The 26516-nt window shown below is 45.0% G+C and overlaps 2 protein-coding genes and 1 non-coding gene across 3 annotated transcripts; 1 reads left to right on the top strand and 2 right to left on the bottom strand.

Annotated features, from left to right (window-relative positions):
• Positions 1-13512: 13512 nt before the first annotated feature.
• On the bottom strand, positions 13513-13586 carry TRNAI-AAU (transfer RNA isoleucine (anticodon AAU)). The gene has a single exon. It is a non-coding gene; the product is annotated as a tRNA-Ile (tRNA).
• Positions 13587-13922: 336 nt separating this feature from the next.
• Positions 13923-17210, bottom strand: LOC109735232 (BTB/POZ domain-containing protein At1g55760). The gene is made up of 4 exons (XM_020294438.4): positions 16608-17210; positions 15758-15915; positions 15292-15407; positions 13923-14720 (listed from the first exon to the last, which is right to left on the bottom strand). Exons 1-4 carry the CDS (start codon positions 16724-16726, stop codon positions 14118-14120), a joined length of 996 nt encoding a protein of 331 aa, XP_020150027.1. The 5' UTR covers positions 16727-17210; the 3' UTR covers positions 13923-14117.
• Positions 16725-26144, top strand: LOC109735239 (uncharacterized). Its single transcript, XM_073503958.1, has 4 exons — positions 16725-16841; positions 24357-25326; positions 25480-25580; positions 26022-26144. The coding sequence occupies exons 1-4, from the start codon at positions 16725-16727 to the stop codon at positions 26142-26144; spliced, it is 1311 nt and encodes a 436-aa protein (XP_073360059.1).
• The last annotated feature ends 372 nt before the right edge of the window (positions 26145-26516 follow it).

Here is a 26516-nt window from a genome sequence, read left to right as displayed (position 1 = left end):
AATTATTATGAGAGAGGAAAATATGGTTGGAGAAATTTTCATGTTACGAAATTACCTCTCGTCATGTTGAGATTGCTATCGTCTCTTTCTTCTTCCTTGCATATGCTAATCTTTGCGTGCTATGATAATTTGTTTGCTTATAAAATGCCTATGCATAGGAAGTATGTTAGACTTAGATGTGTTTATCACGTGTTCTATGATGCTCTCTTTGTGCTTTAATTCTTGCCTTTATGCCTAGCTAGGGGCGTTAAACGATAGCGCTTGTTGGGAGGTTACCCAATTTTATTTTTATTTCTTGCTTTTTGGTTCTGTTTAGGAATAAATAATCCATCTAGATTCTGGTTAGATTTGTTTTTATGTTTTAATTAGTGTTTGTGCCAAGTTAAACCTATAGGATCTTCTTGGTTAATAGTTATTTGATCTTGCTGAAAATTCCAGAAACTTTCTGTTCACGAAAACAATTGTTAAAAATCACCAGAACGTGATACAATACTGATTCCAATTGCAGTAGATCAATAAACAAATTGTCTAGGTCTTCCTATTTTGGTAGATGTTTCTGAGTTCCAGAAGTTTGCTTTAGATACAGATTACTACAGACTGTTCTGTTTTTGACATATTCTGTTTTTCGTGTGTTGTTTGCTTATTTTGATGAATCTATGGCTAGTAATAGAGTTTATGAACCATAGAGAAGTTGGAATACTCTAGGTTTAACACCAATATAAATAAAGAATGAGTTCATTACAGTACCTTGAAGTGGTGTTTTGTTTTCTTTCGCTAACGGAGCTCATGAGATTTTCTCTTGAGTTTTGTGTTGTGAAGTTTTCAAGTTTTAGTAAAGATTTGATGGATCATGGAACAAGGAGTGGAAAGAGCCTAAGCTTGGGGATTCCCAAGGCACCCCAAGGTAAATACAAGGACACCAAAAAGCCAAAGCTTGGGGATGCCCCGGAAGGCATCCCCTCTTTTGTCTTCGTCCATCGGTAACTTTACTTGGAGCTATATTTTTATTCACCACATGATATGTGTTTTGCTTGGAGCGTCTTGTATGATTTGAGTCTTTGTTTTTTAGTTCACCACAATCATCCTTTCTGTACACACCTTTTGGGAGAGACACACATTAGTCGGAATTTATTAGAATACTCTTTGTGCTTCACTTATATCTTTTGAGCTATATAGTTTTTGCTCTAGTGCTTCACTTATATCTTTTAGAGCACGGCGGTGGTTCTTTTTTTATAGAAATATTTGTTCTCTCATGCTACACTTATATTATTTTGAGAGTCCTTTAGAACAGCATGGTAGCTTGCTTTGGTTATAAAATTAGTTCTAATATGATAGGCATCCAAGATTAGTATAATAAAAACTTCCATATAAGTGCGTTGAATACTAAGAGAAGTTTGATACTAGATGATTGTTTTGAGATATGGAGATAGTGATATTAAAGTTGTGCTAGTTGAGTAGTTGTGAATTTGAGAAATACTTGTGTTGAAGTTTGCAAGTCCCGTAGCATGCACATATGGTAAACGTTGTGTAACAAATTTGAAACATGAGGTGTTCTTTGATTGTCATCCTTATGAGTGGCGGTCGGGGGCGAGCGATTGTCTTCTCCTACCAATCTATACCCCTAGGAGCATGCGCGTAGTGCTTGGTTTTTGATGACTTGTAGATTTTTGCATTAAGTATGTGAGTTCTTTATGACTAATGTTGAGTCCATGGATTATACGCACTCTCAACCTTCCATCATTGCTAGCCTCTTCGGTACCGTGCATTGCCCTTTCTCACCTTGAGAGTTGGTGCAAACTTCGCCGGTGCATCCAAACCCCGTGATACGATACGCTCTATCACACATAAACCTCCTTATATCTTCCTCAAAACAGCCACCATACCTACCTATTATGGCATTTCCATAGCCATTCCGAGATATATTGCCATGCAACTTTCCACCGTTCCGTTTATTATGACACGCATCATCATTGTCATATTGCCTTGCATGATCATGTAGTTGACATTGTATTTGTGGCAAAGCCACCATGCATATTTTTATACATGTCACTCATGAGTCATTGTCCATCCCGGTACACCGCCGGAGGCATTCATATAGAGTCGTATTTTGTTCTAGTATCGAGTTGTAATCATTGAGTTGTAAATGAATAGAAGTGTGATGATCATTATTAGTAAAGCATTGTCCCCCCCCCCCCCAAAAAAAGAGAAAGGCCAAATCAAAAAAAAGGAAGGCCCAAAAATATATATATAAAAAGGGGCAATGCTACTATCCTTTATTTCCACACTTGTGCTTCAAAGTAGCACCATGATCTTTATGATAGAGAGTCTCTTGTTTTGTCACTATCATATACTAGTGGGAATTTTTCATTATAGAACTTGGCTCGTATATTCCAACAATGGGCTTCCTCAAATGTCCTAGGTCTTCATGAGCAAGCAAGTTGGATGCACACCCACTTAGTTTCTTTTGTTGAGCTTTCATATATTTATAGCTCTAGTGCATCCGTTGCATGGCAATCCCTACTCCTTGCATTGACATCAATTGATGGGCATCTCCCTAGCCCGTTGATTAGCCGCGTTAATGCGAGACTTTCTCCTTTTTTTGTATTCTCCACACAACCCCCATCATTATATTCTATTCCACCCATAGTGCTATATCCATGGCTCACGCTCATGTATTGCGTGAAAGTTGAATTTTTTTTGAGATTACTAAACTATGAAAGGATTGCTTGGCTTGTCATCGGGGTTGTGCAAGATGAGAGCATTCTTTTGTGACGAAAATGAAGCATGACCAAACTATATGATTTTGTAGGGATGAACTTTCTTTGGCCATGTTATTTTGAGAAGACACAATTGCTTAGTTAGTATGCTTGAAGTATTATTATTTTTATGTCAATATTAAACTTTTATCTTGAATCTTTCGGATCTGAACATTCATGCCACAATAAATAAAATTACATTGAAAAATATGCTAGGTAGCATTCCACATCAAAAATTCTGTTTTTATCATTTACCTACTCAAGGACGAGCAGGAATTAAGCTTGGGGATGCTTGATACGTCTCCAACGTATCTATAATTTTTTTATTGCTCCATGTTGTTATATATTCTGTTTTGGATGTTTAATGGGCTTTATTATACACTTTTATATTTGGTACTAACCTATTAACCCAAGGCCCAGTGCATATTGCTGTTTTTTTTGCCTATTTCAGTGTTTCGCAGAAAAAGAATATCAAACGGAATGAAACCTTCGGGAGCGTGATTTTTGGAACAAACGTGATCCAGAGGACTTGGAGTGGACGTCAAGCAATCAACGAGGAGGCCACGAGGCAGGGGCGCGCCCTCCACCCTCGTGGGCCCCTCGTGGCTCCGCCGACCTACTTCTTCCTCCTATATATACCTACGTACCCCGAAACCATCCAGGAGCACCATGAAAACCTATTTCCACCGCCGCAACCTTCTGTACCCGTGAGATCCCATCTTGGGGCCTTTTCCGGCGCTCAGTCGGAGGGGGCATCGATCACGGAGGGCTTCTACATCAACACCATAGCCTCTCCGATGATGTGTGAGTAGTTTACCACAGACCTTCGGGTCCATAGTTATTAGCTAGATGGCTTCTTCTCTCTCTTTGGATCTCAATACAAAGTTCTCCTCGATCTTCTTGGAGATTTATTTGATGTAACTCTTTTTGTGGTGTGTTTGTCGTGATCCGATGAATTGTGGGTTTATGATCAAGATTATCTATGAACAATATTTGAATCTCCTCTCAATTCTTTTATGCATGATTGGTTATCTTTGCAAGTCTCTTCGAATTATCAGTTTGGTTTGGCCTACTAGATTGATCTTTCTTGCAATGGGAGAAGTGCTTAGCTTTGGGTTCAATCTTGCGGTGCTCGATCCCAGTGACAGAAGGGGAAACGACACGTACTGTATTGTTGCCATCGAGGATAAAAAGATGGGGTTTATATCATATTGCTTGAGTTTATCCCTCTACATCATGTCATCTTGCCTAATGCGTTACTCTGTTCTTATGAACTTAATACTCTAGATGCATGCTGGATAGCGGTCGATGTGTGGAGTAATAGTAGTAGATGCAGGCAGGAGTCGGTCTACTTGTCACGGACGTGATGCCTATATACATGATCATGCCTAGATATTCTCACAACTATGCTCAATTCTATCAATTGCTCTACAGTAATTTGTTCACCCACCGTAATACTTATGCTATCTTGAGAGAAGCCACTAGTGAAACCTATGGCCCCCGGGTCTATTCTCCATCATATAAGTTTACATCTATTTTATTTTACGTTCTTTATTTTTAATCTTTATCATAAAAATACCAAAAATATTATCTTATCATCTCTATCAGATCTCACTTTTGCAAGTGGCCGTGAAGGGATTAACAACCCCTTTATCGCGTTGGTTGCAAGGTTCTTATTTGTTTGTGTAGGTACGAGGGACTTGCGTGTGGCCTCCTACTGAATTGATACCTTGGTTCTCAAAAACTGAGGGAAATACTTACGCTACTTTGCTGCATCACCATTTCCTCTTCAAGGGAAAAACCAACGCAGTGCTCAAGAGGTAGCAACCGACGATCGAATCTCGGGCAAGTAACATACCGATGACAAAGGGAACAACGTATGTTGTTATGCGGTTTGACCGATAAAGATCTTTGTATAATATGTAGGAGCCAATATGAGCATCCAGGTTCCGCTATTGGTTATTGACCGGAGACATGTCTCGGTCATGTCTACATAGTTCTCGAACCCGTAGGGTCCGCACGCTTAACGTTCGGTGACGATCGGTATTATGAGTTTATGTGTTTTGATGTACCAAAGATAGTTCGGAGTCCCGGATGTGCTCACGGACATGACAAGGAGTCTCGAAATGGTCGAGACATAAAGATTGATATATTTGACGACTATATTCGGACACCGGATGAGTTCCGAGGGTCACCGGATATTTATCGGAGTGCCGGGGGGTTATCGGAACCCCCGGGGGAACTAATGGGCCAACACGGGCATTGTGGGAGAGAGAGGAGAGGGCCTAGGGCTGGCCGCCCCCCCCTTGGGAGTCCGAATTGGACAAGGAGGGGGGCGGCGCCCCCTCTTTCCTCCCTCTCTCCCTCTCCTTCCTTTCCCCTTCCTCCTTCCTAGTTGGACTAGGAAAGGGGAGTCCTACTCCCACTAGGAGGAGAACCCCCCCTCTCCTTGCCGCGCCCCAAGGCCGGCCGGCCTCCCCCCTTGCTCCTTTATATACCGGGGCAGGGGCACCCTAGAACACACAAGTTGATTGTTCCAAGCCGTGTGTGGTTCCCCTCCATCATATTCCACCTCGGTCATATCGTTGCAGTGCTTAGGCGAAGCCCTGCGCCGGTAGCTTCATCATCACCGTCATCACGCCGTCGTGCTGACGAAGCTCTCCCTCGACACTCTGCTGGATCGTGAGTTCGTGGGACGTCACCGAGCTGAACGTGTGCAGATCGCGGAGGTGTCGTACGTTCGGTACTAGGATCGGTCGATCGTGAAGACGTACGACTACATCAACCGCGTTGTCATAATGCTTCCGCTTACTGTCTACGAGGGTACATGGACAACACTCTCCCCTCTCGTTGCTATGCATCACCATGATCTTGCGTGTGCGTAGGATTTTTTTGAAATTACTACGTTCTCCTACACATCATTCCACCACCAGGTATCCTTATCTTCGCTTCTCCTTCCCCTGGACACTCCAAACTCCTCCGAGGCCAGCTTACGAATGCAAGTCGCCATCTTCATCCACACATTGTCCGCATCCCCTCCTTCCTCCCAAGGGCCCTCCTTAATGACCCTCTCCTTCAATGCCTGCGCTACCTCCCCCTTGAGCTTCCACCACTTCGTTCTAGCGACTTTGGCACGCTTATCCCGGTGGACACGAATCTGAAAGCAAAATTCAGCAACCACCAGCTTATGCTGGGGTACAACACTCTCTCAAGGTATCACCTTACAGTCTAGGCACGCACGCCTATCTTCTCTTCTCGAGAGGATGAAATCAATCTGGCTAGAGTGTTGGCCACTACTAAAAGTCACCAGATGTGATTCTCTCTTTCTAAAGAGGGTGTTAGCTACAATCATGTTGTAGGCTAGAGCAAAGCTTAAGACATCTTCTCCTTCTTGATTCCTGATGCCATAGCCAAAGCCCCCATGCGCCCCTTCAAAACCTGTGTTAGATGTACCCACGTGGCCATTGAGGTCTCCTCCTATGAAGAGCTTCTCACCAATCGGTACACTCCTAACCATGTCTTCCAGGCCTTCCCAGAACTCCCTCTTGGTGTTCTCATTGTGGCCTACTTGCGGGGCATACACGCTGATAACATTGAGAACCAAGTCCTCAACTACCAGCTTGACCAGGATAATCCGGTCCCCACGTCTCTTGACGTCTACCACTCCATACTTGAGGCTCTTGTTGATCAAGATGCCTATGCCATTTCTGTTTGCAGCCGTCCCCGTGTACCACAGCTTGAAGCCGGTATCCTCCACCTCCTTCGCCTTATGTCCTCTAAATTTGGTTTCTCGGACGCAAAGGATATCAACACCTCTCCTCACCGCTGCATCAACTAGCTCCCGAAGCTTCCCTGTCAGAGACCCTACGTTCCAGCTACCTAAGTGAATCCTCCTAGGCTCGGCTAGCTTCCTTACCCTTCGCACTCATCGAGTCAAATGCGAAGACCCTTGCTCATTTTCCACTACATCCTGACGCCGATGTAGCGCGCCACTAAGGATGCGACGACCCGATCCTCGCTCACTTGCCACCGTATCCGGATCAAGATACGGCGCGCCACCTGGGGGGTGACGGCCCGGCCCTTGCTCATTTTCCACCACACCCGGGTTCCAATGTGGCGCTTCGCTGAGAGGGTTACACCCCAACGAAAATCTTTTGGGTTTCATCTCCATAAGAGTGGCTAAGTTTTTACGTTGGCTCGCCAAGCCTATCACAACCCTCCTCCTTTACCCGGGCTTGGGACCGGCTATGTTGAGACAACATAGGCGGAGTTATCCGATTACTCTACTTATATTCAATAAAAAATTTACAACTATACAAATCAAATATAATAAGTCATATATATGTTTAATTTCGGTTCTCATGCTATAAACCTAAATTTTCATCAACCAATTCTCCCAGCAACACACGTGGTGGTCAAAAGGCAAGAATGTGAGAAGAAAAGGTGAACAGTCGAGTGGGCTATTTCATCATGACCAATGGCTCAAATGTTACTCATACACCCCTCCTAATTGTCCAACACATAGGGGTTTCCGGGCGAGGCTATGTCTAGATTCTAGTGAGGCACACTGTTGCCTCGCCTGTAGCGACATGGTAATGGCTAATGGGCCGGCCCAGTAGTGCTATTCGTTCGATTTGTTTTTCGTCTGTACATTTGTTTTGTTTCTCCATTTTACTTTTTGTCATATTTTCAAAATAATGATCTGAAATACATATATTTCAAAAGATTGACTTGAGTTTTGGAAAAATGTTTGTGCCGTGTTTAAAAAATGTTGATAGCATTTGGAAAAAAAGTTTCAACACGTATTTGAAAAATGTATAACACATATTCGAAAAAAGGTTCAAAAACATGTGTTTAAAGAAGTGTTAATCGAGAACCAACTTGTAGTTGGATGATTAGAAGGACAGTGGTATACCCTGCCCACCAGAGTGCTTTCGACGATGTGCATTTAGTGGGAGGAGACGTTCCCGTCGATTACGAAAGTGTCTGTGGCGACTTCGTCAATCTCAACATGATGTGTCAGCTCAGTCTCTCGGAGGTGCTCATAGAGATAGAGTGTGTGTGCGAGCGTTCATAGGGATGAGTGTGTGTGTGTGAGCGTTTGCGTCTGTACTGTGTTCCAAAAAGGAAGTGTTCATCATAATTTTAAAATGTTAAACATATATAAAAGAAATGTTTCATATGTATACCATTTTTTACAGTGCGTAAGGAAAAAATAGATATCAAAAAATGTATTTGAACAAAGTTAATCATAGTATTTGAAAAAGTTATACATATATTTAAAAATTGTTAAATGTGTATGAATACATATTCTTGACGCATATGAAAAAATGAGACAAGAAAACATAGATTTGAAAAGAAATATTAATCATGTACTATCTTCATTCGGGTCTATTCAGCCCTCACATATTTTAGGTCAATCTTTGACCAGCTATAAAGTAACAAAATATAAATATACGACACAAAAAGTTTATTCTTGAATTTGTGTTTGAAAGAGTTTTTGCATAGTATATATTTTGTGACATATACATTATATTTTATTAGCTAGATATTGGATGAACTTTAGCCCGAAATACAAGTGGGGCCTACCAAACCCGGACAGAGGTAGTATTTAACATAGTGTAAATAAATAGTTACCGTATTTTAAAACAGGGGGCTGCTGAAATGGAGAAAATAAAAGGCGTTTTCTGGTCCAAAATAAATGTTTCAACTTTTATTTTTAAATTTTTTACACGTATTAAAAATATATTCAAAAACATATGTTTGAAAAATGTTTAATGCGCAAAAAGTTCAGGTGTATACACAAAATGTACTATGTGTATGTAAAAAATTGACATAAAATATATAATTAAAAAATCTTAATCATATATTTGAAGAATAGGTTAAACATATATTAAAGTATATTAATGTGTATAAAAAATGTACAATATGTATAAAAAATATAGACATCAAAACATATATTTGGAAATAATGTAATACTGTGTTCGAAAAATATTATGCTCTAACAAAAAATGTTTTTATGTATACAAAAGTTATACAATATGTAGGAAAAAGTAAACATCAAAACATACATTTGAAAAAATTAAAATAAATGATAGGGAAAAGGAAAATTGAAATTGAAAAATAAAAACCGAAAACAAAAAAAACCAAAGAGAAAGAAATCCGACGAGAAAAGGAAAGAAGGTACACAGAAAAAAAAAAAAAACCCAATGAAAAATCATTAAAAAATAACACACAAAAGAAACAATAAAACCAGACTAGTTCAACAGTGTACAACAGAGAAGAAGAAAAAACCAACCTACAGTAACGACCGAGCGAGCGAATGAGCGCAGCGACCTACTGAGCGACCGAGAGAGCTAACCGCGCTAATGGGCCAGCCCATACCTGCGGATGTCACAGCTGAGGCGTGCGAATGCTATGTCTCGCTGAAATTACCCGTTAAGGGGTACCCTTTGCAAAGGTCATTCGCCCAGGTTGCCACAAGTGGTGCACTGCATGTGCGCCACTTATTACAATATGTGAGTTTTCCCTTTTTCGTAGATTCGTTTATTTAAAACGTTTTATCTCCTAAACCGTGCGTCCAAATCTTGAACCGTATTCACCATTGGATTTCTCGGTTAAGATCTTTGAAACAAGATATCATGTTCATGTATTTTGATGAACTTTTTCCCCAAAGAAACGAAAAAAAACTAGCCAAAAGTATTTTTTTCTTTTTCGAAGAGACACAACTGTGCCTCTTGTGAAAGCAAATATGTGCCTCCCAAAGTAAATCCTCTCACGGAAGTAAAAAACATGTTTCTTTCCTATCATGAGAGACAAATCTGCGCCCTCCACGAGAAGTAAATGTGTGCCTCTCACGAAAACAGAGAAAAATGCATTTCTTATTCCTTCTGAGACGCACAGCTTGTGGAAGAAAATCTGTGCCTCCACGAGTAAATTTGTGCCTCTCGCGGAAGCAAAAAAGAAGAAAGAAAACACATTTCTTTTTCGGGAGGCACACTTGTGCCTCTGGCGAAAGCAAACCTGTGCCGGCACAAGAAGTAAATTTGTGCCTCTCGCGGAATCAAAAAAGAAAAGAAAAATCTATTTTTTATTTCCGAGAGGCACAACCCAAATCTAAGCCTTCACGAGCAGTAAATCTGTGCTTCTCGCGGAAGAAAAAAGAAATGTGTTTTCTTGCACAAAACTTTTTTTGGGCCTGAAACCTAGTGAAAACCTAGCAAAACTGAAAAGGCAGAAAAACTGAAAAATCATCTGAAATTCAGAAAACATGTATCGAAAAATAAAAAATGAAACCCCAAGGGAGCGCCTGGCACACGACACGTGGCGACGACTGTGGCGCACTCTTAGCTCACCGAAAGTGACCCTTTAGGGGCTCCCACAAGGGGTATCCCTCCGTGTCGCTGAAGCTTTCCTGCAGAGTGCATAGGTCGGCCAAATAGCGTGTTACTTGTTTCTTTCGTTCGCCGGTCGTTCTCTGATGTGTTCGTTCATTTCTTGCTTTATCTTTTTTCTTTTTTCATTTCCTTTTTTGTTTGGTTTTCTCATTTCTTCTCCAGATTTCATTGGTTTTCCTTCTTTCTTCATTGCTATATGGCGTTTTTTGTTTTATGTTTCAATTTTTTGGTTTCTTTTTAGTTTCTTTCATGGTTATCATTGGTTTTTTTAATTTTTCTTCGATTGTTCATTCCTTTCTTGGTTTTCAATGGGTTTTTATTTCCGTATTATTTGTCTCTTTATCGGTTTTTACTGTTTTGCATTCTTTTTTGAACTTTTTTTTGGTTTTCTTTTTTCTTTTGTTTATTTTATTTCTTTTCAGGTTTTCATTGTTTTCTTCACGTTGCTTTGTTTCTTTTGGTTTGCCTTGTACATTTTTTTCTATGTCAAGAACATTTTCTAACAGAAGTTTAAGTTCTTTTCAATACAAGTTTAATATTTTTATAAGAATTGGTCAAAGTTTTATCTTTACACATTTTAAAAAAAATTCAAATTCTTAACTAAAAATTTCAGATACAACATTAATTTTTTTTAAATACATGCTCAACATGTTTCTATATGCATTTTAACATTTTCAAATTCTTGATTTAAAAGAATTTGAAATACATATATACACTGTGCGTGTTTATAAATGACTAACTTTTTGGTTCCACGTCTATGCACATTTTGGTTAGCATTTTTTAAATACATTTAATATTTTTTTAATGCTTGGTTAGCATTTTTTAAATAGATGATCAACATTTTTTCTATGCACATTTTTATCATTTTTCAAATGCTTGTGTAACAAATAAATGACTAACATTTTTTAATTCATGGTCAACATTTTTTATGCACATTTTAACATTTTCAAATGCTTCAGTAACATTTTTTAGATACAAGTTTGACATTTTTTTACAATGCAAAGTCAACATTTTTTCTATGCATATTTAAAAAAAATCAAATTCTTGATTAACATTTTTCTAAATGCATGATTAACATTTTTTAAATACATGATCAACTTATTTTTCACAGAGTGTATCTATTTTGTATACATGAGAAATATTTTTTATACACATTTAACATTTTTTAAATGTCTGGTTAACATTTTTTCAAAGGTTTTATGTAAAGTGTTTTTTGCAATATACTCCCTCCATCTCATAATATAAGAGTGTTTTTCTCACTAGTAGTGTCAAAAATGCTCTTATAATATAGGATGAAGGGAGTGCTTATTTAGAATATAAGGTAGTATAAACGAAAGGGAAAAAGAAACAAAAAAAAGTAAAAAAAAGAAACAAAAATGAGGCCGTGGCCTCCCGCGCGCCTATGCCGACCCATTTAGGGAGGCACCTGATGCGAGAGCACACTAGGTCTCACTATAAGTGAGACATAGCGCTACCCGCTCTCGTAAGGGTTTTCTTTGTATTGAACTAGAAACAAGAAGGGGGGAGGCCTATATCTCTCGGAAAGCCCAAGTCTCGACATCCAAGAAATCTAGTATGGCTTAGGCCATAGTTGAGAGTCAATATTGGCTTGCGAGAATTTTGTTTAACACACGGGAAGGGTCACGAAGGACCCGAAAGGTTTATATTATACAAAATGACGAGGTACATGCCTCCATACAACTAGATCCAAAGGAAAACATAAATACAGTCTAATCCCTGAAATAAGCAAGGACCCCAATGGGTAAAAGAGAATTACAGTCTGTCCGGCGAGATCCCCACACAGAAACAGAGCTGCTTCCCATGAGGTTCCATGGCTGTGAGGAAGAAGACGGCCCCATGTGTCCAGAAGAAACAATTTCATGTTGCAGAAGACAACCCCTTGACCACCATAGTGGACGGCATAGCTCCCGGATAAGAACGCCCTTCAACCACTGAGATGGGCTTGTATCTTTTCCAAGACCACCGTTGTTGATGAACTCCATCCCCGCCAATATCATGAAGAACTCCAAGCGTTGATCGCCTCGTCGCCATTGCCTTGATGGCCTCCAAAGCAGTAGACGACAATGAGGTCCTCCGTCAGATCAGGGCCACCGAGCTTATTACCGGGATACTGGAGTATAACCCAGCAGCAACAACAAGGACCACACTACCACTGCCCCGAGGATCCCTTCCAGTGGCCACCACATATGGCTCGCTCGCGCCGGCGACCAAATTCCCATCGACACCCCACCAGACTCCGATATATAGCCAAACTCCCCTAAGAACAAAAGTGTATTCGACCTAGCTTGAGAGATTCAAGTTAATCTTGATGAAACCAGTAATGTCCTTTGGCCTCTCTTTAGCTTGGCCCACCCATGCCTTTGCCTGTGGGTTGGGGTGGGGGTGGGCGGAGGGGGCAATGAAAATGATATGTAGCCCGATTTCCATGAGTATATGGTCCTTTCACAAAATTTTCACTGGCTGGATAGTGTTTGTTTTAAATTTGTCCTGTAAAATTGGGGAAAGGTCAGTAAAATGTGTTTACGTAGTAGTACAGAAACACCTATGTGGTAATGTATATGTTTTAAATTTTGATGGGTTTTTGGGTGGCTAGTCATTTTGTTTCGTGTTGGGGATTCATCTGGTCATTCTACTAGCGTGCCAAACCATTAAGTCTTAGTCTCCTGTTTTCTTGCCGTCGACAAAAATACATGTGTAAAAAAATTTTACCAAGAAGTTTTTGCCTCATTCTTGTAAATGGGAAAGGCAGTAGCATACATGCCAAAATATGAAAATAAATAAATGCGCTAATGCATATGTTTTTAAATTTTTTGTTGTGTTTCCAGGTGGGTAGCCATTTTGTTTTTGTGTTGGGCAATTATCTATGCCATTCTATTGACATGCCAAAAAAGAGAAACTGAACCATGCATATGCATGTTTTCTCCTGAACAATGCTAGAGTTATGGAAAGATTCTACATATTCGTTCTGAAAAAACAGATTCTACATATTTACCTTACAGACACCTCGTGGCACTTTGTGGTTTTGTTTATGCAGAAAAGCACTAGAAACTCCCCAAAAAGGATGTGTCAATAAGAAAATATTGCTCCAGGAAGAATCATGCACCTATTCCCCTAAATTGCTTTTAAAAAACGGCTAGAAACTCCCCGAAAAATACTGGCCATGCTGAAGAACAATCATGCACCTTTCCCTGAAAAGATTGCTTTTAAAAAACGACTAGAAACTCCCCGAAAAATACTGGCCATGCTGAAGAACAATATGCACCTATTCCCTGAAAAGATTGCTTTTAAAAAAGGACTAGAACACCCGAAAAGATTTGAAGCTGTGGGGAAAAAAGTACTGGCCCATACAGGTCTCGAACCTGTGACCTTCGCGTTATTAGCACGACGCTCTAACCAGCTGAGCTAATAGGCCTTTGACGTACGTTTACTATTTAGGGTTTACATATTCAAGTTTCCACAACACCCGTTTCGAAAAATGAGTCTTCACAACACTTCGAATCAGGTACAGAACTGTTGTGAGTTATGATGCCATGCTGGATCGTTATTACCACTTATCACCAATATCAAATCCAAAGATCTACGTGCTAGCTCATCGCAAAAAAAAAAAAGTCTCAACTGAACCAATGCGCAAAAAAAAAAAAAAAACTGAACCAAAGACGCACGAAGAGGGAGGCAGCTCACACTTGCTTCACAAAATAACTGTCATTTTGCAGACTTACAGTGAGTGTACAGGATCACCAAGACGCACTACATCAACATGAATTGGATTACCATATGATATATGAACAAAATCCAATCGAGGTATACACGTTAAATTTTTATATCGCCAACAAACAATGGCTTGCACGCGCTATTTACAAGCTGCGCCAGCAAGAATCCAGCAAACAAATGCACCACCAGTGAACACCACCACCCAGACGCAGAGACAACAAGTGACCCACGCTCACCGGCCACTCCACGCCGCAAGAACACCCTGAAACACCTCTGCCACCAGGTCCCTGTCCGCCGTCTGAAGGAACGCGCTGAACTCGTCCTGCATCTCGTACACCTTCCTGAAGTCGACCAGGAACCTGAGGCAGCTGTCCTTGAGCCTCTGCAGCCGGTACAGGTGGCCCGTCTGTAGCCGTTCGATCACGTTCCGGGCGTCGATGTCCTCCAGCAGGCTCTCGACGCACGCCTCCTTGAGGTCGGCGATGTCGTACTTGTCGGCGGCGCCGAGGAGGGCCAGCCGGTGCGCGAGGAACTCCTCGCTGCGCAGGTCGCCGTAGATGTAGTTGAGGAAGCCTCGGCACGCGTCGAGGGACATGTCGGAGATGTCGACCGTGGAGAGCTCCTTCTCCCTGAGGTCGTGCGAGAACATGCTCCTGAAGACGGGCGAGCGGGCGGCCAGGATCGCTCGGTGCGCCCTGATGCTGCCGTCGTCGGCGTTGATCGTGATGTCGCAGAGGATGCCCTCTTGCAGCATCCTTGCGAGGGATGACAGCGCGGTGTTGTCTGAAGACTGCTTGATTTGGTGCGAGGCCCAGATCGAGGCAGGTTCACCACCCTGGAATGCAGAATTACACAGCAATAAGTTAACTGTAGGCCTTCCTTCCAAAAGCCAAAAAAAGAGAGAATTAACTGTAAGTTTGAAACGGTCCTGAACATGTGCAGGAAGTGATTATTGAAGGGCTTCATGTGTTGTTTTGCTCTCATGGAAAGTATTAGCACTAACCGTTCGGAATTTACAGTCATTAGATTTTATTTGTTCTCAAAGACGTTGTTCTTATATTGTTGTTTTTAATCCGGATCGAGCAATTACTGACAAGTGGCAACAGGTGTCTGATTTAGGTTTCTGTTGTGCTTGCGAGCTTTGCACGTCTCTGATCAAAGAACATGTATATGTGACGTCACACAATCAGGGGGTTTTCAATTCAATGGTAGAAAGCAACTATAGACACCTCACACAAAACAAACTGTAGATGTTTCTATATTGGTGTGCATCAGTCCAGATGTCATGTTAATATAGTGTGCAGCTGTCTAAAATCAGATAGGATTCCAGGTGAGTCAAGAATGTCACTCCTAATTGTTCTACCAAACATTGACAAAACAGAAGTAGATGGTGAAACAGTGCTTACAGATGAATCTGCAACTTTCAGGTCCAGAAACTCTATCTCAATCACAAATCTTCCTGTAAAACTACTATCAATCGTCCACACAAATCCTTCGTGTTTCAGAGGCTTGTCCAAGATACCTGTGTTCATGCAAATTAGCTGACGGTTAGATAACCCATGCTTTGTGCACTTGATGATATGCGTGGAGAACTCAACATGGTATTTTGGAATAACAATAAAGCCTAGAATTTCAGACCGGCATGTGTGCCCGATCACGTGTAATGTACAGTAACTTAAATATGTACACTGCTTTTGCATGACACTTGATCTCTACACAAATTAACTCATATCCGTATGAACTAAGAACAAGCAATTTATTTTGATAACTTATCACTTACATACTAGATATTGAAAAATTACCACTTGCATATTAAATATGAAAATATATCTTCATCTTTCATTTATATAGTAAGGAGTAAAAGACAATTACCTGGATGCTCTATGATCTTCTGATTTGGAGGAAAGGATATCAGAAGTTTCGTGACAAAGGAGGCTATCGGTGCTGGGGCTGTGTTCTTGGCGGAATTTGACAACTCTGCAAAGAGCTTAACGCAAGTTTGCTTGTTGTTTCTTTCCACAGACAGGTACCTTCACAATTGCAGAATCAGATACTTAAGTTAGTTTATGATGAATCATGTGGTGGACCCTCATAATTATCTTGTACCCATCCTTTATGATTTTACTTGTGTTAAAACCTAAAAAATTATCGTGATGAGATTTGAAGAAGTAAACGTACAATTCAATTCAAGATTTTTCTTGGCAATAGTAGAAAAGAAAGAGCTGAAAGTGAGTGTTGGAGAAAGTGAAACTTTTGTCTGAAATATCTTTGGTTCCACGTCTCTCTTAATAGTACAACAAATATGGTTAAGAAAACATGTCGACAAGATATTATCGCTGACCAAAGATTCCAAATCCAACTTAAATCCAGTTCAATAATACTTTACGGAAGAAATCCATTCCTGCTACCAAATTCTGAACCTTTTCTCAGAATCAAACAAGCAAGATATTTTAACAGAAACAGCCTATTGATCCCCTTTGCACTGGTGGACAGAATCAAGCCACCACTGAAAACCTCATGTTGATCGCAAGAAAACCCGACTGAACTCATAAACCAGCACTAAGAACCACGGTCGCAACAATGATCGCAGAGCAGGACACACTCTGCTTTGCCGGACACGTATGTCAAACAAGAAACCAAACAGGTAGCGAGCAACAAATTTGCATAGGGGGGCGGAGGAGAGGGGAGGAGGGGCTGGGTGGGTACGGGCACGGGCACGGACCAGTTCCAGAGGCCGACGCGGAAGGAGTCGGACTTGCGGTAGGTGTAGCAGGGGAGCGCGTCAACGCGCCATTGCGCGAGCCGCGGCGCCGCCTCGACCCGGGACCCCGCGGCGCTCATGGCCCCCCACGACGACGCCACCGCCGCCACCACCTCATCGACGCAGCCCAGCAGCCCCAGCGCCCCCTTCCCCAGGCTCCCTCCTCCCGGCTGCCCCGCGGCCCCTCCTCCTCATGTACTGCCGCCAACCCACGCGCGCACGGCCAAACCCGAAGTCCCAAACACAAACCACTCAGCACGACATGGATAGATCACCACGACGACTCACGGTCACAGCGGCATGCAGGAGGCGTGCGCGCGGTCAAGGAGTCGCGGAGGGCTCTCCGTCCCGGTTCTTGGGGAGTGGGGCGCGCGAGAGGATGGTGGGGTGGGGTGGGGTGGGGGTGGCGGCTATATGGTGGTGGGATGGGATGGCAGAGGACATGGGAGTGGGACTGTGGGAGGGCGCCGTTGCTGTTGCTGTTGCGGTGGAGGAAGAGCAGCAGCAGGAGGAGGATTAGTTTGGCACGCAAATGGGAGACTTTCTTCCACGCCAGTGGAAGACGGACGGATGGTGAATGCTCCGGCTTAATTACTTTTGTGCAGCCGATTAGAATTAGATTACTCCTGCTTCCACTCCACCTCAACCACCGCTCAGTTCCCTTCGTTGCACCCCCCCCCCCCCCCCCCCCCACTTGGCAACTCCATTTTCCAGAGAAAAACATTTTCGACGACGAATTCATCCCATGGCATGCATGGGTTCTTCATGGAGTTTCAATTACTGGCCGCAAATGTGGGGTTAATCAGTGTGGATCATTAGCCATATCCCAGATGATTCATGGATGGCATGAGTTCTTCACGGGGCTTCAATTACTGGCCGCAAATGTGCGGTTAATCAGTGGGGATTATTGGCCATATCATAGATGGTTCATATCGTTTCTGCCGACTGGCTACTGTCCTTGTCCAGGCATGGACCCAGGGATTTTGCGCTCCATATCTCCGCTCCGCTCCTCCTCTCGTCGCTAGCTAGCAAACATTTTGGCTTTTACGGCAGCGAGTGCTTTCTTTTGACTACTCTATCTAAACTAAACAACTCGTCAAATCGGAAGAACACTCGCCGAATTCGCTGCGACAAGTGGGGATTAAACAAGGGGGGCAACGAATCAGGGCCGTAATTATTGTCGCCGAGATACGCATGCACGCAAAGAATCTCGGTGCGTGAGTAAAATAATTTTTTTTTTCAGAGAGAGAGGGAGGAGAAGTTTGGGGTGGAGTGTTGTTTGGAGATCCCGAGTGGACAAGGAAAGTATCTGCGTGATTCGGCGTGGGCCCGCGCCGGTTGCCCCCTGGATTCTTTCTCTCTCACACACAAGCAACCTGGTTGTTGGGAATCTTTGATTCTCTCTGCCTGCTCCCAGTGTGGCAGATTCTTTTGCTTGAAAAATAATGTGGCAGCTTATGTGGCCTGTAGGAGTACGTACAATTTTACTTTTCTTTCTTACTGTTCCATTCTTACTCGAGTAGAGAAATTGGTTTGGTAAAATCAACCACAAAACTAATAGTAGTAGGAGAGGATAACAACGCGCACCATAAAGTGAACTTAGAGTAGGGTTGATCAAAAGATCCCTTGCACGCGTGTGAAGCAACATGTATATGACGTTGTGTTTATCTGATTTAATGAGTGATGATGTGATCGTTGTGGGCGTCGGATAGTTTACTGCTACAACTAAACAATGATGCAACGATGAGAACGAAGGTTAACAATAAGGCACGAGAGAAATAGTGGAAGCCCCCTCAACGGAGAGAGACGCGCGCACGCATAAAGACCCAACGGAATGCCGCAAAAACTTCATCAGGCTGTGCATTTGGATGGATGGCCATCTTCATAAAGACCCAATGAGAAATGCATCCAACACAGTGGCTGTTTAATATTACCTCTGTAAACAAATGCAAGACATTTTAAGTCACTAAAGTAGTGTTATTCCTTAAACCACCTGATATTGCACTGTTCACTTTTGTTTGGGAAAGAAGGACAGAGCCTCGCCACCTACCCCAGGTACAATCTAGGATGCACATTTCAGGCCGAGCCTCGCCACCCACCCTTCTCCTAACCTCGCGCCACCCTCATGCTTGCCATCGTTGTAACCATCCCTCTAAGCCCTCCCTCCCCCGACCTCCTGTTCTAGCGTCGACAGCCTCCGCATCCGCATTTGTCAACCTACTTTCTCGCCTCTGTCTGAAACATTGTAGGTCATACCGTCGTTCCCATGTCCAGCAAGATATTGACTTGTCCTCATTGAGGTCGACGCTTGTCGATGTCGCTACTCAAACCGTCCCTGCCTTCGGCCACGTCCAAAATCGACTGACACTATAATTTTTTTAGTCGCCAGACGTCTAGCAAGCCGAATTTGTAATTAACCTCAATCAGACAAGTTAGAGGCACAAAACCTGCCTTCTGTCTAAAAACAAAAAGCACAAAATCATCCAACAGAGCTGCTTCACATTTTTCTTGACACGGTACAACACAAAACGTATACATACACTCACCCCTATGAGCACATGCACGCACATCCTACGCCTATGAGTATCTTCGTGATACTGAGCCGTCACAACATTTTAAGATTGACGAAGTCATCACCAGACGCCTCGTAGTCGACGGAAACGTCTTCTCCCACCGAACGAACATCTCCGAAAAGTCTAAAATAAATTCAAAAGATGCAAGCACCAGCGCCAAGGCTAGTACTTAAACCCTCTTGTGATGGTTTCCACCACATGGAACGTGACCAACATAGGTGCTTCACTTCTGCACGTTGCATTCCTGGAATCAAACACACGGAGGCACAGTGGTATGACTTCCACATTCCCTTCGATTAAACCACAGATACCTTTCATTTGCTCCCTCCAACACTCTAGCCTTATGATGTGATCCAGCAAGTGACACTTCTCAGTATTCAATGACGAACAAGTGACTGCTACGCATAAAACTCTCTGACAAGTTCTTGATGTGGTGTATCTGGAATTCTAGATTACATTTTGTTTTTTTCAATAAAACCATTAAAGCCCCATAACCTAGGATCGAAAAAAAGAGTATCCAAGCTACCTGCACGCAATTTGACCGGTTATGCTTGGGAGCTAGCCTTGATCGAAAAAATCATCGGGGGTTAGTGGCCGAATTACCTATCATTGTTTGCTCGGCTGCTGGTGCGTAAGATTGTTGCGTTAAAATACGGGCAAGTTGGTGAGTGCCGCCGCAGATACGGGTCAGAGGTTGCAACTAATATTTGCCATGGCAGTGACCGGCTCGCCAATTAATCTGCGTCTATTTTGCCTTGTTCACAGTACACGCTTGTACTACTACTTGACTGCGTTGTCGTGTGCAGAAGGTTCCACACGTACGTATGTGCTCTGCGACTGCCGGCGGCCGTTGGGTCGATTGGACGAGCTTCAGGTCGCTTGCGTGTTACGACACTTGTTCTAGTTCCTCGCCTGATCTGAACATTTCATCCGAAATGTCATGTGGTCAAGTGCCAAAAGATGCAGAGTTTGCTCTCACACAGTGTTGAATATGTGTACATGTACGTAGGTCTGGATTTTGTATGTCGCACCTGTAGAATTTCTCTCCTCCTGTATGTACTTATATCTTGGGACACAAGACACTGGTCGCACCCTTTGTACCTATATATATGTGCCTAGTGCACGATCAATTATTATTGATGCACCAAACCATTCTCTACATGGTATCTATCGCAAGTCGATCTTCTCCCGCTTCCGCCTAACCCTAGCCGCCGCCGCCACCTCCCTGCGCTGCGCCTCCCTTCCCGCGCGCGCCGTGCCCCGCTAGCCGCCACCGCGCTTCCCTTCCCGCGCGCGACCCGCTAGCGATCCCGTTCCCGATCCCGCTAGCGATCCCGATCTCGCTACACTCGCCTGACCCGCCCGCAACCCACAGCCCGCTCGCTACGCTCGCCCGACCCACAACCCGCCAGCGCTCGTCTTGCCAGCCGCCCCCTTCGCTCACTCGCGCGCGCCCCAGCCAGCCGGCTCGATCCCTCGCGCCGCTCGCTCGCTCGCGCGCCCCCAGCCACGCTGCTCGATCCCTCGTGCCGCTCGCTGCCTGCTGCTGCATCGCCGCGCCGCACCACCGCCGAGCCGCCATGTCTTCCTCCGCCTCTTCCTACTCCAACCCCTTCGTAGGGCCAGACACGCTGACATCCGCGACATCAACATCCACGATCGCGTCCCCGTCGTCCTCGATGCCACCGACGCCACGTACTTCGCGTGGAAGACGTACTTCTCGCTGCTCTTCCGCGAGAACAACCTCGCGGATCACGTTGACGGCTCTGTCGACTCCCGTGCCATGGTGGGCAACTCCGAGTGGACTGATACGTCTCCAACGTATCTATAATTTTTTATTGCTCTATACTATTATATATTCTGTTTTGGATGTTTAATGGGCTTTATTATACACTTTTATATTATTTTTGGAACTAACCTATTAACCCAAGGCCCAGTGCAAATTGCTGTTTTTTTTGCCTATTTCAGTGTTTCGTAGAAAAAGAATATCAAACGGAGTCCAAACGGATTGAAACCTTCGGGAGCGTGATTTTTGGAACAAACGTGATCCAGAGGAGTTGGAGTGGATGTCAAGCAATCAACGAGGAGGCCACGAGGCAGGGGGCACGCCTACCCTGTTGGGGATCGTTGCAGAAATTAAAAAAATTCTACGCATCACCAAGATCAATCTATGGAGAGACTAGCAACGAGAGAGAGGGGAGTGCATCTTCATACCCTTGAAGATCGTGATGCGGAAGCGTTACAAGAACGCGGATGAAGGAGTCGTACTCGTAGCGATTCAGATCGCGGTTGATTCCGATCTAAACGCCGAACAACGGCGCCTCCGCGTTCAACACACGTGCAGCCCGGTGACGTCTCCCATGCCTTGATCCGGCAAGGAGAGAGGGAGAGGTTGGGGAAGACAACTCCAGCAGCAGCACGACGGCGTGGTGGTGTTGGAGCAGCGTGGTACTCCGGCAGGGCTTCGCCAAGCACCGCGGAAGGAGGAGGAGGTGTTGGAGAGGGGGAGGGCTACGCCTTGGATGTGGTGCTGCTGCCCTCCCTCCACCCCTCTATTTATAGGGCGAAGGGGGAAGGGGGCCGGCCCCTCTAGATGAGATCTAGAGGAGGGCGGCGGCCAAGGGGAGGGGGCTTGCCCCCCAAGCCAAGGGGGGCGCCCCCTTTAGGGTTCCCCCCAACCCTAGGCGCATGGGCCCTAGGGGGGATGGCGCCCAGCCCACTTAGGGGCTGGTTCCCTTCCACATACAGCCCATAGGGCCCTCCGGGGCAGGTGGACCCTCCCGGTGGACCCCCGGAACCCCTTCGGTGGTCCCGGTACAATACCGGCAAACCCCCGAACACTTCCGGTGACCGTACGATGACTTCCCATATATAAATCTTCACCTCCGGACAATTTCGAAACTCCTCTTGACGTCCGGGATCTTATCCGGGACTCCGAACAACATTTGGTAACCACGTACAAACTTTCCCTATAACCCTAGCGTCATCGAACCTTAAGTGTGTAGACCCTATGGGTTCGGGAGGCATGTAGACATGACCGAGACATCTCTCCGGCCAATAACCAACAGCGGGATCTGGATACCCATGTTGGCTCCCACATGCTCCACGATGATCTCAACGGATGAACCACGATGTCGAGGATTCAATCAATCCCGTACACAATTCCCTTTGTCTACCGGTATGATACTTGCCCGAGATTCGATCGTCGGTATCCCTATACCTTGTTCAATCTCGTTACCGGCAAGTCTCTTTACTCGTTCGTAACACATCATCCCGTGATCAACTCCTTGATCACATTGAGCTCATTATGATGATGTCCTATCGAGTGGGCCCAGAGATACCTCTCCGTCACACGGAGTGACAAATCCCAGTCTCGATTCGTGCCATCCCAACAGACACTTTCGGAGATACCCGTAGTGCACCTTTATAGCCACCCAGTTACGTTGTGACATTTGGCACACCCAAAGCATTCCTACGGTATCCGGGAGTTGCACAATCTCATGGTCTAAGGAAATGATACTTGACATTAGAAAAGCTTTAGCAGACGAACTACACGATCTTGTGCTATGCTTAGGATTGGGTCTTGTCCATCACATCATTCTCCTAATGATGTGATCCCGTTATCAACGACATCCAATGTCCATGGTCAGGAAACCGTAACCATCTATTGATCAACGAGCTAGTCAACTAGAGGCTCACTAGGGACATGTTGTGATCTATGTATTCACACATGTATTACTATTTCCGGATAACACAATTATAGCATTAACAATAGACAATTATCATGAACAAGGAAATATAATAATAACCATTTTATTATTGCCTCTAGGACATATTTCCAACATCCCCCCTGTGCGCGCCCTCCACCCTCGTGGACCCCTCGTGGCTCTGCCGACCTACTTCTTCCTCCTATATATACCTACGTACCCCAAAACCATCCAGGAGCACCACGAAAAGCTATTTCCACCGCCGCAACCTTCTGCACCCGTGAGATCCCATCTCGGGGCCTTTTCCGGTGCTCCGCCAGAGGGGGCATCAATCACGGAGGGCTTCTACATAAACACCATAGCCTCTCCGATGATGTGTGAGTAGTTTACCACAGACCTTCGGGTCCATAGTTATTAGCTAGATGGCTTCTTCTCTCTCTTTGGATCTCAATACAAAGTTCTCCTCGATCTTCTTGGAGATCTATTTGATGTAACTCTTTTTGTAGTGTGTTTGTCGAGATCCGATGAATTGTGGGTTTATGATCAAGATTATCTATGAACAATATTTGAATCTTCTCTGAATTCTTTTATGTATGATTGGTTATCTTTGCAAGTCTCTTCGAATTATCAGTTTGGTTTGGCCTACTAGATTGATCTTTCTTGCAATGGGAGAAGTGCTTAGCTTTGGGTTCAATCTTGCGGTGCTCGATCCCAGTGATAGAAGGGGAAACGACACGTATTGTATTGTTGCCATCGAGGATAAAAAGATGGGGTTTATATCATATTGCTTGAGTTTATCCCTCTACATCATGTCATCTTGCCTAATGCGTTACTCTGTTCTTATGAACATAATACTCTAGATGCATGCTGGATAGTGGTCGATGTGTGGAGTAATAGTAGTAGATGCAGGCAAGAGTCGGTCTACTTGTCACGGATGTGATGCCTATATACATGATCATGCCTAGATATTCTCATAACTATGCTCAATTCTATCAATTGCTCGATAGTAATTTGTTCACCCACCGTAATACTTATGCTATCTTGAGAGAAGCCACTAGTGAAACCTATGGCCCCCGGGTCTATTGTCCATCATATAAGTTTACATCTATTTTATTTTACGTTCTTTACTTTTAATCTTTATCATACAAATACCAAAAATATTATCTTATCATCTCTATCAGATCTCACTTTTGCAAGTGGCCGTGAAGGGATTGACAACCCCTTTATCGCGTTGGTTGCAAGATTCTTATTTGTTTGTGTAGGTACGAGGGACTTGCGTGTGGCCTCCTACTGGATTGATACCTTGGTTCAAAAACTGAGGGAAATACTTACGCTACTTTGCTGCATCACCCTTTCCTCTTCAAGGAAAAAACCAACGCAGTGCTCAAGAGGTAGCAAGATGGACCGCGATCGACGCCACACTCATCCAGTTGTTCTTCACCACCATCTCGAAGGACCTGTTTCACACGGTCGTGAGCGATGGTGATGACGCCCGCGCCGTGTGGGTTAAGCTCAACGACCTCTTCACCGACAACAAACTTCAGCGCCGTGTTTTTTTGCAGCAGGAATTTTTTGACTATCATCAGGATGATCAGTCTATCGATGACTACTGCCGCCGCCTGAAGACGTTGGCGGATGAGCTCCGTGACATTGGCGCCAAGGTTGATGACGACCTCCTCCTCAGCATGCTCACCGCCGGCCTCAACGAGGACTTCGGCAACGCCGCCTCCAACCTCTCCCTCATACCGGAGCCCTCCTTCCCCAATTTCGTGGCATACTTGCGGTTGGAGGAGCGCCAGATGAAGGGGGTCAAGAAGCGCGCGCAGCACCACGCCCTCGCCGCCGGCACCTCGCGTGGTTCCCCTCCACCGGCCGCCCCGCCCGCGCCTGCGCCCCGTCACCAGCCGGCGCCCCCCGTGCCTCCGGGGTTTTACCCCCTCCCGCCCGCGCCCCCCGCACCACCCGCTGTCCCCCAGCAGCCGCAGCAGGGTGGCGGGCGCCGCGGCAACCGCTGCGGGGGCGGCCGCAAACAAGCGCAAGGGGGGCCTCGTCAGCAGCAGCAGCAGGCCACCCCGCCCTGGACTTATGGCACCAACCCGTGGACGGGCGTCGTACACGCGTACTCGATGCCGGTTCCTCGGGCTCCCGCTCCGAGCATCCTTGGGCCTCGGCCGGCAAGCCACCAGGCGCTCTTCACCGTGCGGAACGCCGCCCCCTACAGCGGCTACGACACCGCTCCCGCGCCGGCCTACGGAGGGTTTCTCCCTCCCCAGGTGCCACCGCTGTGGGACCCGGCCCTTCTCGCTGCTCTGCACTCCGCCCCGTCACCGAGCTCTTACGGTGGCGGCGGTGACTGGTACATGGACTCGGGCGCCACCGCTCACATGACTACTCATCCCGGTAACCTCACATCCGCCACTCCTGTTCATACTCCCACTCGCATCACCCTTGGTAACGGTTTCTCCATTCCCATTACACATGTCGGTCATATGTCTTTTCCTTCTACTTCTACTCCCGTTAACATGTCTAATGTTCTTGTGTCTCCTAACTTAGTTACCAATCTTGTTTTTGTTCGTCGCCTTGCTCGTGATAACCCTATCACTGTTGAATTTGACGATATCGGCTTTTCTGTGAAGGACGCCCGTACACGGATGGTACTCCACCGATGTGACAGCCCGGACGAGCTTTACCCGGTGCATCCCTCCGGCGCCACCACCACTCGTCGTCCCGCCGCCTTCGCTGCTAGTGTCGATCTTTAGCACGCCCACCTCGGCCATCCCAACTCCACTGTTATGCGTCAGATTCTTCGGAGTTTTTCTTTCTCATGTAATAAGGTTGATGACCACTCTTGTGAGGCTTGCCGTCTTGGCAAGCACGTTCGCCTTCCCTTTAGCGAGTTTACAAACGTTTCCACTTTTCCATTTCAGTTATTGCATAGTGATGTTTGGACGTCCCCGGTTGCGAGCAACACGGGTTACTTATACTATTTGGTGATATTGGACGATTTCTCTCATTATGTGTGGACATTTCCTCTCCGTCGCAAGTCTGACGCCCTTGCCACACTCACAGCTTTTTATTCATATGTCACCACACAGTTCGGTCGTCCTATTCTTGCCTTGCAAACTGACAACGGAAAGAAGTTTGACAATGTCGCCGTCCGCAATCTTCTTGCGTCGCACGGCACCATCTTTCGCCTCACTTGCCCCTACACGTCCTAGTAGAATGGTCGCGCCGAGTGCGTCATTCACACTCTTAATGACTGTGTCCGCATGTTGCTCTTCCACTCCTATGTGCCTCCTCGGTTCTGGCTGGACGCGCTCGCGACCGCCAGCCTCCTCATCAACATTCGCCCGTGTCGTCCACGCTGGAACTACACTCCTCACCAACTCCTCTTCGGTGCGGTTCCATCTTATGATGGCCTTCGCATTTTCGGGTGTCTCTGTTATCCTAGCACCGCATCCACTGCACCTCACAAACTCGCTCCCCGGTCGCTTCCTTGCATCTTCCTTGGTTATCCTCCCAACACCAAAGGTTACCGGTGCTATGATACAGTGTCCCACCGCATTTTCACCTCGTGGCACGTGTACTTT

The sequence above is a fragment of the Aegilops tauschii genome, chromosome 7 (genome assembly GCF_002575655.3).
Source record: "Aegilops tauschii subsp. strangulata cultivar AL8/78 chromosome 7, Aet v6.0, whole genome shotgun sequence".
NCBI classification, from domain to species: Eukaryota; Viridiplantae; Streptophyta; class Magnoliopsida; order Poales; family Poaceae; genus Aegilops; species Aegilops tauschii.
Note: the sequence above shows the minus strand (reverse complement) of the source record. Positions and strands in the feature narration are given on the sequence as shown.

What these genes read in the sequence shown, in the direction of transcription:
- LOC109735239 (XM_073503958.1), top strand. Translation starts at nt 16,725, where the DNA reads ATGGCCCCCCACGACGACGCCACCGCCGCCACCACCTCATCGACGCAG. An exon ending in CCGCGGCCCCTCCTCCTCAT is followed by an intron (nt 16,842 to 24,356) that starts GTACTGCCGCCA and finishes ACACTCATCCAG; the next exon opens with TTGTTCTTCACCACCATCTC. An exon ending in AGGACGCCCGTACACGGATG is followed by an intron (nt 25,581 to 26,021) that starts GTACTCCACCGA and finishes GTCACCACACAG; the next exon opens with TTCGGTCGTCCTATTCTTGC.
- LOC109735232 (XM_020294438.4), bottom strand. Translation starts at nt 16,726, where the DNA reads ATGAGCGCCGCGGGGTCCCGGGTCGAGGCGGCGCCGCGGCTCGCGCAA. An exon ending in GAAGATCATAGAGCATCCAG is followed by an intron (nt 15,408 to 15,757) that starts GTAATTGTCTTT and finishes GCATGAACACAG; the next exon opens with GTATCTTGGACAAGCCTCTG. An exon ending in TGAAAGTTGCAGATTCATCT is followed by an intron (nt 14,721 to 15,291) that starts GTAAGCACTGTT and finishes TCTGCATTCCAG; the next exon opens with GGTGGTGAACCTGCCTCGAT.